At 44.7% G+C, this 11,817-nt stretch overlaps 2 protein-coding genes and 1 long non-coding RNA gene across 3 annotated transcripts in view; 1 reads left to right on the top strand and 2 right to left on the bottom strand.

Annotated features, from left to right (window-relative positions):
- Positions 1–5: 5 nt before the first annotated feature.
- On the bottom strand, positions 6–7,954 carry LOC115629577 (the record flags this gene model as incomplete). Its single annotated transcript, XM_030526069.1, has 7 exons — positions 7,361–7,954; positions 4,872–4,968; positions 3,879–4,794; positions 3,216–3,716; positions 464–751; positions 249–407; positions 6–180 (listed from the first exon to the last, which is right to left on the bottom strand). Coding segments are annotated over exons 1-7 (2,730 nt in total), but the record flags the coding sequence as incomplete, so codon positions are not given.
- On the top strand, positions 5,632–7,036 carry LOC115629604. The gene is made up of 4 exons (XM_030526100.1): positions 5,632–5,704; positions 6,027–6,140; positions 6,197–6,426; positions 6,480–7,036. Exons 1-4 carry the CDS (start codon positions 5,638–5,640, stop codon positions 6,780–6,782), a joined length of 714 nt encoding a protein of 237 aa, XP_030381960.1. The 5' UTR covers positions 5,632–5,637; the 3' UTR covers positions 6,783–7,036.
- A 94-nt stretch (positions 7,955–8,048) lies between the features above and the next one.
- The window catches only part of LOC115629591, a 55,695-nt gene continuing 51,926 nt past the window's right edge, over positions 8,049–11,817 (bottom strand). Inside the window, exons 3-4 of the long non-coding RNA XR_003995934.1 lie at positions 8,868–9,090; positions 8,049–8,537 (exon numbers count right to left, since the gene is read on the bottom strand). This is a non-coding gene — a long non-coding RNA (uncharacterized LOC115629591). The remainder of the gene's footprint in view (positions 8,538–8,867; positions 9,091–11,817) is intronic.

The raw sequence follows: 11,817 nt of genomic DNA, 5'->3' as shown, positions 1-11,817 counted from the left end.
GGGTCCTTCGTGATGACGCTGTTGTTGCTGCTCATTATCACGGCACTTCTGGCCTGCAGAGCTGCAGACAGGGGTGGGAAGTTTGTGCTCACAACACTTTGGCTGCCCACGGTGGGCGATGGCGTTGTCGAAGTCATAGCTGAAACGGACGGTCGCCCGAATGGATATTCAGCTACGCGGCTGTAATCAAACCATCAGAATCATTGGACATTGGAGTCGAACTGGGCAAGACTTGAACCGTAACCTACCTGGGCGTAAAGGAAACAGAGGCCCGTCGCTGCTCAGTAAAGTTGGGCATTAAACGTTTCATGCCAGCTTCGCCGCTATCCACAGTATTCTGATGTCTTATGCCCAGATTACGTTGAAGGCGTTCGGCCACATCGCTGCCGTTTCCGTCCGATGAGGTGCTGTGGCGACACGAGATCTCAGCATACACCTTGTTACGAATAAGACATATACTCACCTGGTCAATCGTTGTGTGTTGCCCTTGACATGACCGATGCTCATGCCTGCAGTTGTGGTTATAGCTGTGTCTGTGCTGCTATTGGCGCCTGTGGATGGCGCTGTCATTGTGGGTCCTGTATCGCTATCCTGCTCCCACGGACAAACTGAGAGCTTCACCTGGGCAGCTGCTGTGCTTGTGGGGGGCGGCGCAACAGGCTCATCCCAGGGGCAGACGGCGCTGGCAGCCGCACCGGCCACAGTCTCAACTGTGGTCTCTAGGCGTGCTGGCTTCGTCTTTGGTGTCTCTCTGTTCAAGGGGGGCAAGAGGACAAAATGTGTAAAGCGATTTCTTAAATCTGTGCTGGGGGGATTTTAGCGAGCAACACAAAAATGCAAATACGCAACACTTAGAGAGTCGTTTTAAAATAGGTTGTTGCTCTTGGAGTGTTGCACTTGATATGGAAACACATAGATCAAAGGTGGGTGGATTTTTTGAGCTATTTACAGTCAAAACGGAAGATATATTATAAAATTGGCTTAGAGTAGATGGCGCGACGGCGTATTGAATGTAGATCCAGTGCTAGCTCCGAGATCTTGCCGATCTCTGGAGATCTATGCTTCTGCATCTGCATCGGAATCGGCATCGGCATCTGCATCTTATGCTCCAGCCCACAAAAAGACCACAAAACGAGCACACAACAGCGACGAGCATACGAAAGCAAAATGAAACACAGACAGCGATAGAGTTCCATAAATGGAAGGGCGGGTAAACGCTGTACAAAGGCGAAACCAAACTAATAGTATACGAGTATGTTGTTGTTGTATATTTGTAGAAGCGTGGGCATTAAATGGGGCTGTGAATGCTTGTGTTTATGTACAACTGAGCAGCAAAAACTAAATATATATATATTAATTGTTTGTGTGTGTGTGGGGGGGGGGGGGGGGGGTGTGGTATTTTGGGACACTCTCCTAATAATATGTCTTCCCCACGTTTGCAGAACTCTCTCCCTCTCTCTCTCAACTTTTTCAAAATGTTGTGGGCTTTATTTCAGTTAATGCAAAAATAATAACTTTATTCAAACTTATACAATAGATAGATAGTTGCTCTGACAATGCTAGAGATTTTACTATGCAGTTAAGACGAATTTAAAGATTCATTTTCTTCCACTTCTTGGCTACTCCATTTCAAAATTGTAAACGATCACCAGACTGAGTTCCAACAAGAAATGATTGAATGAAAACTACTGGGAATCTTAATGATAAGAAATATTATTCAAAATAGTTTGTGTGAATTAAAGGAAATCTCCTAAATAGGAGATTCTAGAAAATGAATTGTATCTCTCTATGCTTCGCAATAGCTTTCGGTCCTAAGACCTATGATGCATAGAAAATCGTCAGCTCACCCTGCAGGATACATCTTGAATGGGGGAGGACCTTTACAAACATATACAAGTTTATAATGAATGATGATTATGTAAAGAAGCACACACACACACACACACACATGGGTCAACTGGACAACGGACTGTATGTACAGGGTGCGCCATCTTTTATGTCGGTATGTAGATATTGAATAACTTTGTCATTAGTGAACCGATTGATGATGTTTGCATACCGACATAAAAGATTGCGCACCCTGTATATAGGACGCATAATAATGTATAATGTGAATACTATATTGTACAACGGCATGTTAGAAGAACAATAGGCAGGCGTAGGAGAAGTAGGGAAAGTTCTATGGATGCGCACAGACAGACAATTATACAGAATTGATAGACAATGTACAAGTATGTGCAGTACAGACACATACATACCTACACACACACACACACACACACAGACACACACACACGTACACATGGACAACAACAACAATAAAAGGCAGTGTAACAAGATTGAGAGAGTGGGATAGTGGTAAGAGCGAGAGGGCGAGCGAGCGGAGGAACGGGCGACAGAGAATAAAGAGAATTTTGCTTATTGAAGGACCAAATTGAATTGAACAGTGTATTTAAAAAAGAATAGGAAGTACATATTTGTAGTAGTTTCAAAGTGTTTGAAGAGTTCAGTTTGTTTTTGGGAGGGGATGTTGGATTAATTGATTTGTCAAAAAACAATTCGAAACAAAAATTTCTTACGGAAGTGTCTGTAAACTACTTTCGCGATTCCCGTAGGCAGCATAGATTCCGGCATCAATGACCGCCATGTGGCGCTGCGGCATATCGCCCCGGTAAATGGAATCGCTACTGCAGTGCGTGTGACATGACATACATTATGAGTTATACATATTTATTATATATATATATGTGTATATATATATACGAGTATATATATATGAATGTAACATATTTATTATCAGTTGTTTTATTAGGCGTTGCAATTATCAATTTTCAATGGATTTCAATTTCATGGGTGGTTATTTGCGATTTGCGATTGCGATTGCAATTTGCGTTTTGTGGTCATGTGGAAAAGAAAAAACGAAATGAGAAATGTTAATACCAAAGAAACACTTGGAAATCAAATATCCAAAAAATGTTCTCTAGAAAAAAGAGCAAAATAGGATAATCACTCTGCAATGCATTTGCAATTTGCTCAAAAAAGCATTTAGACAACACACATACACACGCGCGCTTTCACACACACACACACACACGCAGAAATACAAAAAAATCAACCAAATCAAATTATAAATGAAACTTGAAAACACAGCTAAAATGCCAAATATCATACACACTCCCTCATACACACCCGGCCGATGGACATAGAGTACTCACCTGTAGGGTATCTCACTGAGATTGCTCTGAGAGTGTGAGTGCGGCACCTTAGAGCCGGCATCCTTGTTCACTCCAATCACGGCCAGCTCGTGAGCGGAGCCCGTGAGGCTACGATCACTGCCGCGACGTCGTGACAGATTGCCCGGCGGTGGAGCCTGCATCATGGAGCCACTGCCACTGCCACTCGTTCCCTTTGCCGCATCGCCCAGATTCGGCTGACTAGAGAGAGCTGCCGTCATCTTCTTCTTGGCACCGCTCACGCCACCGAAGTTGAAGAAGCGCTTCTTGTGCGACGGTTGAATGCCAGTCTCCAGCAGTCGTTTGTAGTGATCGGAGCGTATGAAGCGTGGATAGCAGTCCTTCTTTAGTAGGAGCATATAGATATGCTCGGATGCCGAGTCGAATGTGAAGCGAGAAGGGTTCTTAAGACCGCGCAGAACACTCTCCATAGTCTTTCCATCGATGTTGATCTCGCAGGGAGCACCAGGCTTGAGAAACTCTCTGCAATAGATGAAAAGTACAGTCAACAAACAGAAGCCATGTTTGGGATAAGTCTACCTAAGGCGGAAACTAAACTTATTTTGAGGCTATGTCAAGCTCAGGGCCTGGATTTATTTGTGGCTAAGGAGGTCGATACACGACTGACCAGGACACGTTACTTACTCGTATATCTCATTGACCTTGCGAGCCACCTGCGAGTGTGCTGAGCGACGTAATCGATTCACCGCTATCCAGAAACGTATATTCTCGTGCGAATACTCCTTCTCTAAAAAGGATGTGAACTCTTGGAGACCCGTCGGATCTGATACAAGCTCTTCAATGGAAATGGCCCAGCGTTTGACGCGCTTTTCTGTGGGCACATCGACAAATGTATTGTTTAGCTGCCAGAAGGCAATATCCTCGGTGACCCATGGATTGGAGGGTAGTGCTGGCTGCAAGAAGAAGTCGTACTCTGTGAAGGTTTCCGAGTAACAGACGAGCGACTCGCAGGCCTGTGACATCTTCATTCGTGTGCGATTTAGCGATTTGCCTAAATAGTCCACCTCGCGTTGCACATCGTCGACAGTCTTCTTCTTATTGGGCTTGAGGCCCTGGCGATCGCGCGACGGCACCGGACAGGGCTCCAGCGGCGTGAATTGGCCGGGTGGTGGACGGTGTACGCGCCAGTAAGCGCGCTCCTGCGAATCCCCTACAATCTTATCGCCCTTCTTGCGCTCCTTGGCCAAACGCACTTGCTCCTCAGCTTGCATCGAGATAAAATCCCATTTTCCCTTAAGATTCTTGTGCAGAGAAGCGAGCGCTTCGGCTTCATAGTCCTCTAATGCGTGGCGTTGTTTGTTACGCAACGAGCGCTTGGCCAAATAGATGGCGTATTCAACGTTATCGGGCGCCTTGTGCTGCCAGGGCCAGTAATAGGGCGTCTGGAAGCGATATAGCGACGAGTCGTCCTTAACGGCCAACGTCTTTGAGTCGTTGACGGGAAAGAAATAGCCATGCAGGCATAGCTGGTTCGCGATGTTCAGCGCCTCAGACTCCTCAATTTGTAAGCGATCCATTAGCCACTCAATAAGATCGTAACCTAACCGAATAAAAGAAGTTGCACATGATTTGCACTGTCATTGATGTTCGCTAATCGAATTGGTCGCATCCACTTACCCATAAATGCATATGGTATGGAGGTAAGGAACATCTTCTGCTGCCGCACAGGCACACCGTGCTCCTGGTCCTGCATCTCGCGCACTAACGCCTCCATCTGTAATATGAAAAAAAAAATGCATTGCATTAGCGTGGGAGCTAAATTGAATGAAGCGAATGTACCAAGTTAATTGGCCCCCAAGGTCTAAGTGTGGTAAGGGTATGGAAATGACTGTGGGCTAACTGCCCCCTCCTCCTTGCTTGCCACCGGTAAGCCACACAGTTAGCAGTCACAATAATTGAGTCCAAGGATGTAAGCAGTCGTACGTGCATGTTTTAGCATAAATTTGCAGCTCTTGCTTTAGTAACGACGGCAGCATCGATGGCCACAATGTAGGCACGCTTTGTACCGCCTCAAGGTTATCAAAGTTGCAGCTGTCTGCAATAGCTCGAGGCGAGGTTCTTAAGGAAAATTCCATACTACACATTGTGGGACCTGGTATTCATAAAACTTGCGATGAATAGCGCTACTTGGTCTAAGCCAATAGAATTGATGCTCTACAATTCATCAACATCACGAAGACACATTTGAACATAAGCAACATCCTTTCAAATATACACATTTCCTTAACTCCATCTGTTTCGGTCCAAGGACGCTGTGAGTTTCTAAAGTACAAATTATATCCCAGTCAAGCGCTCACAGAAACTTGAATACATTATTTCTAAAATTGTAACTAAAAAGCGAGAAATAAGTACATATTGGAAAACAACAAATAAAAGCTTCCAAATGTTGTCGCAAAAGGAATTCACCACAGCTTGGCGTTTTTGGCTGATCTGGATGGCCTTAATGTGTGGTAAGAGATCCATTTAGAGGTCCTGACAGTCCTATTTATGCGAGACAACAATGGAAATTTGAAGGAAGAGCTGTGGTTACAGCATACACATACTCTCATACACCCAGTCCCACACACACCCAGCCCCACACACACACACATCTTGCCATTGACAAAAGCCCTAGAAACACACAGGTTGGCAACGGTCGAAGCCACATTTTCAGGTCAGCTTTGGTTAGTTGTTGCCACATACAACACAAAACAACAATTCGCGGAGCATTTATCTGCCTCAGCATATACGTCTATGCGTAAATGATTTTCCAACTACTCCGTCCTTCCGCAGCTGGCATTTTTCTTTGCGCCAAGCAGCTTACCGATGCATACAACCGCCAGTCCCAGGAGCAGAACAAGACCCAGACCATCGCTAACGACACCGTGGACAAGGCGGTCAAAGAAAGTGAGTGTTGCTGCCCACCCCGAGTGGACACTCTAAAGTCCTGCTTCGTTTCGCAGCTCTGGTGGAAGGCATCAGGACAGAGGCGCAGAATCCACCAATTGACGACATCTATGCGATTTTAAGACGCCCCCTAGTCGACCTTATCTACGAGCATGCCTTGCGCCACAGCAAAGCTGCAGGATGCCTCGGGGCCAAGAAAAACATCACCATGAAGACAGGTATTTCAAAACTACGACATCCACAACGTCGCAAGCGGCAGGCTGAGGAGAAAACGGCTCTTGAACCGGTGAGTCGCAATTGGAGTTCGCGGCAGATCCAACGCTCACCTTAACATCACAGATCTCTCGCCTCAACATCACCAAGGACGCAATGCGTCTTAAGGGCTTGAAACTCCTAAAGATAATCGGGGGTGCCATCAACGAGCAATTACACTTTGGGGAGCGCGAACAACCGAAAATAAGGCCCGGGGACGAATCAGCCAAGCAGTCTCGATCCCCAGTTCAGATCCTGACTCCCCGTGGTATTTTTATTGGCCCCCTGAATGAGTTCAAGCAGTTGGTGGCACAGCGACGTTGTCCATTGCATGGCTTGTTAACTTTCAAGGAACAATCAGCGGGTCCTTGCAAGTGCTGTGGCAAATAAAATCGCGACTAGAAGCGACACTTACACACACACACACACATACACACATATCCACACTGAAAAGCGAATCAGTTTGGGTCTCTTTTCCCGATAGAGTTGTTGAGACGCTTTGAATTATATTTCTTAAGGGTCCTCAGGACTACAGTTCCTTACCATTTATATAATATTTAAGCAAAGGAGGAAGTCACAAATCATATTGAAGAAGAATAAATAAAATTTCTTAGGTTGCTAGTTCGAGGTAATATGAGTATAGTGGAGAGTTTATAGAATTTCGAATAAGCTACTAGAAACTCATTAAAAGGATGTTTCTAATTTACATATGTTTCTGTATTTAACGTAGTATTTAACCGTATTTAACCTTCCTTCAGGCTGCCATAACTGCGTTGCAGAACGATCAAATAGTCCAATAAATAGAACAGAATAGAAATAGAATAATGATTCGATCACAACCGACAAATGCATTTACACAACCATTATTTTATTATATTTTGTGTGGAAAGGAAACAAATAAAAGTCTCAACTTTTGGAATGTCTTCATGGGTCTATGGAGTAAGGGGCAATTTACTTGAGCCACTCACCTTATCGAAAGCCATGGGTCGTGACAACTTCTCGATGGCCTGTTGCTGGGGCTGCTGACTGCTCCCACCCCCGCCACTTAAGAGCGTACTAGCGCCCGAGGCAGATCCATGGTGGTGCGGTTGGTGTGGATGGTGCGGAGGATGCTGGTGAGGATGCGACTGTGAATGTGGGGGTCCTGCAGTTGCCAAAGTTGCTGCTGAATGAGGATGCTGATGGTGCTGCAAATGATGGTGACCCACTGAGCTGCCACTGAAGGCAGTGGCCGCCTGAGTGGTTGCCGATATCGCAGTGGCGGTGGAAGCCAGAGCAGGACTGGTGCCCGAACCGCTGACATTGCCAGTTCCGCTGCCGCTGTTGGCATTTCCGCTGCCACTGCCGCCGCTTGTGGCGGTCGCTGCATTGTTGTTGCCTGTGGCGGTGGCTGGCGACAGAGCTGTTGCACTGGCCTGTGGTTGCGACTGCGGCTGCAAGCTCAATGTGGTCGGCTTCATGCATTGCGGCAGACGCGCCACCAAAGGCGCAACGGGCGTGGCCGGATTCCGCAACACCAGCTGTCGATCTCTGTCTGGCGGCAATCCGCCGGGCGGCTCCATGGCCGCTTTCTTAGGTTAGGCTTGCGCCGTCGTCGTCGTCACTGTTCGCGTCCTTCCTTCCCCACTCTCTCTCCCTCTGCTTCTGTCCCCTCTTTGCCTCTCTTTCTTTCTGTCTGGTTCGCTTGTGCGCGCTGCCGCTGCGTGTGCGCAGGCCGCTTTCAATCGTTGGCCAGCAACAAGCACGCAAGGCTAGGCGCGCGCGCCTTTCCGGGCTTGGTCTTTGGACTCTGTGGCGCCCCGAACTTTTGATTGCTGCGGCGCTTTTTGGCACTTGCAACGGGGACGCCCTCCTGCTACTTCCGCTCCTCCCGCTCCTCTCGCTTGTGAGCTTGTGAGCGGTTTGTTGCGCAACCTCAACTTGGCGCTTATATTTCTAAGAGATTATTTGTTTTTGTTTTTGGTTTTTTCCTTCTTCTTACTTGTATCTATTCTTTTGTTTGGCCTCTGCACTAAATAAATTCAAATGCTATTTAGTTTACTTTTCGTTGAGAAGTTGTTGCCGCTCCTGGCTTTAGTATCTCATGCGCATTTTCTGGGCGCAGTTAGCCAAATTCCATCATATCCTTGTGTATGGAAATATGTGCTGCGAATTGACGTAAGAGAGAAAATTGTTCAATTACATGGAAAATATCAGGGCACAGGCCAGTAGGGAAGGCTCTCACACACACACTCACACTCACACACACACACACACACATGCGTAAAGCGTGGCGTGCAACATGAGCTCCGCATACTGATAGTTGCAAAGACGAGTAAATAAAATCGAAGTGCAAACTTAAAGAGCAAGAATGAAAAAATGGGGAATGGGAATTTGCTTATTCCTGTTTTCATCAGGTTTGATTAAAGCTTCAACATTTTATAAATGAAATGCTTTTCTATTTGTTTTGAGGACATTCGAGTACCATACACTTACAATGTTTCATTTTTGCTCAATTTCTTTCGTTTTCTGCTCCGGCCCAGCTTCGTCGTTGTTGTCGTTGTGGTCGTTGGCATCAAGTTCTTGCCACCTTTTCAATTTTGTTGCCGCAAAGCCGTAGCAGTTCTTCTATTAGCCATCGAGTACCGGCCAGCTAGTTCATTGTCCAATCGACATGCAACAGAAAATACACATCTCAATGGCCTCTGAAGCTGGTGGACTGCAAAGAAATAAAAGTTACAGCTACGTTAGTCGACAAAAATTGCAAAACTTTTGTACTAGGTTGCTCCAACTTTGATGATCAAAACTTTCAAGCGCTGCAGCTAAAGCAAAAATAAAAAAAATATATTGCAGCTAAACACTAATCACTCAATCGAAATGTGCTCTCAGAATCTGACGAACGCAACACACAACACAATACAATACTTGTATATATGTGTCTAAATGTATATTTTTTTGAATTAATTGGAAGCTTATAAAAAGAGAATGACATCGGAAATATCGCACTTTCAATTCACAACATACTATATATAGTAGCTGGAATTAGGTACAATCAAGTAAGCTTCGTGAGTCTTTCTTACAGGGTACTAACATAAAATTAGGTAAATGCTCTGCAACTATTTGTATACCTTTTATTGGGTAAAAGCGTTCAAAGATATACTATGTAGTTTAGTGCAAGATGACCAGTCGATATAACCATGTCCCTGCGTTAGTCTGTCTGTCTGTATGAAAGCAAGGATGTCAGGAAGTATATATAGAGCTAGAATGACCCAACTTGTTATAGGCCGAGAAAGGAAATTGTGCATTTTTTTGATGATAATACTAGTAAATGCAATTCAATAAACAGCTTCATACAAGTATAAATACATATTTTGCCTGATAAAAAGAATGGAAGATCCATTGCCTGCAATGCTGATAAGTTCACTAATATGGACTCCCTCTTAAGCGGACGCACCTGTGGAATATAACTTTACAGAATATAGTATCCAAACAAAATTGTCCCCGACATGGCTTAGCAAAGTCTACAGTGTTTGCTCGTTTACTCAGACAGATAAATGTGCATGCGTAGATGGATTGTTATCATCATAATTATTTAAACACAACTCGTAGCCTACCAACAGTCTTCTGTAACATAGAGAAGCGCTGACACGTTGCCTGCAGCGTGCAGACAAATCTTTTTTCATTTAAATTGTTATCAATCAGTTTTTCCTCCCAATTCTGAGATGATGCCCAATCGATCCTCATGACAACATTGATTAAAATCGAATGGAAGCACAAATGAAAAATGCATTCCTTTCCATCTTTCATATCAAAGGTGTAGGCGATTGTGGGCGGTACACAGGACAGGGCATCGAAAGGGAATGTTGCGATTGCCAATTTTCTTCGTCTAATTCATTTCGTGATTAATTTGCACAAGGAAATGCCAACAAATGTTGCAATTTCCTTTTTGCTTTTTGGAGAGCCAAATGTGTCTTACTGCTTCTCAAATAAGGCACAGAGTGCTACGATATTTGGAAGGACTCTGCATTTGTGCGGATGTGTAAACGTATGTGGATCAAGGAGCGGGCATTGGAAATTGCCAGCTACTTTTTCACTTCAATGACTAGGGCACTTGAGTGTGCACAAATATTCATACATCTGAGCACATACATGGATACTCGTGTATGTAGTATTACATTACAAGTATATGCATGTCCACACACACTTATCCACACATGTGTACACAAATGCTAGTCCCTCTCTCTGCCGTCCGTTTGTCCATCCGTCTCTGTGTCTGTGTGTCTGTCTGACTGTCTGGCTGTCTGTACGTCTGTCCGTCTGTCCGTCTTTCTGTGGGTCTGTGCTCCATGCTACTGTTTCAGTTTTTTTTATAAGCTTGTCGATTTGTTTGTGTACAACATGATTAGCAAAAGCACTCTCAGCGTTATGATTTAATCAAGGACATTTCAAGTATTTCATGTTCTTAATGAAAAATTATGCCACACACAAACACACACACACACGCACACACCCATACACAGAGAGCGAGAGAGAGAGAGAGAGAGAGAGAGAGAAGAACACAAACCTGCTGGCTTACTGACTTGCACGTGTGCAAGTGTCTGTGTTTAGTGCTCGACTATGTCGTCGTCGTCGTCGTCGTCGTCGTCGTCGTCATCGTCATCCCACTTGATTTGCTTTTATTTATATGCCAGAGGTTGCTGCCCCGCCTTTCTACAACCAACAGCAGCCTCCTCGTTCCTCCCCGCCCCACCACCCACCACAAACGGCGTGGAAGTAATTTCATTTTGATTCTGTCCATGTGGACTACATGAAGCACAGAGCTAGAAAAGATGAGAGAGAAAACAAAAAACAAGAAGCAAAAACACAAACAAAAACAAAAACACAAGCTTCGACTCTTCCGACATGGAGGCTAAGTTTGCTTTGGCATTGCCAGCCATTAAGTAACTGTTAACGCACATTTAGATTTTGAAACGGAATCATAAAGCTGTGATTTTTTTTAAAGCTGTGTCTGTTCCTTTTACCTCTCGCCCCTAAATTGTACTCGTCCTTAAATTGCTGAAAGGCAACAGTTTATTCCGCACTCTTATAAATAATGTTTGCTGTATGAACTATACAATACATTTTTATTGTTCTGGTCTGTTTTTAATTTATTCTTCGATTTCATTTATTCTGCTCCCCTCAGCAACCATCGCGCATTACTTCTGAAACTCATGTTGCACTCAACGCTGTTCGCATGTGTGTGTGTGTGTGTGTGTGCCTCCCCTCCTGGCCTCTGCCCTTATATTTTCCATGTAATTGAGCAATTTTCTCTCTTACGTCAATTCCGTACACGAGGATTTGATGGAATTTCGTTAACTGCGCCACAAACTCTCAACGAAAATGAAAACCAAGCTGAATATCACTTGAATTTATTTAGCGCAGAGCCCAAAAAGAATTGTAACTACGA

This window comes from Scaptodrosophila lebanonensis, unplaced genomic scaffold, assembly GCF_003285725.1.
Source record: "Scaptodrosophila lebanonensis strain 11010-0011.00,11010-0021.00 unplaced genomic scaffold, SlebRS2 tig00000159-arrow-arrow-pilon, whole genome shotgun sequence".
Classification (NCBI taxonomy): domain Eukaryota; kingdom Metazoa; phylum Arthropoda; class Insecta; order Diptera; family Drosophilidae; genus Scaptodrosophila; species Scaptodrosophila lebanonensis.
This window is presented reverse-complemented; position numbering and strand designations above follow the sequence as displayed.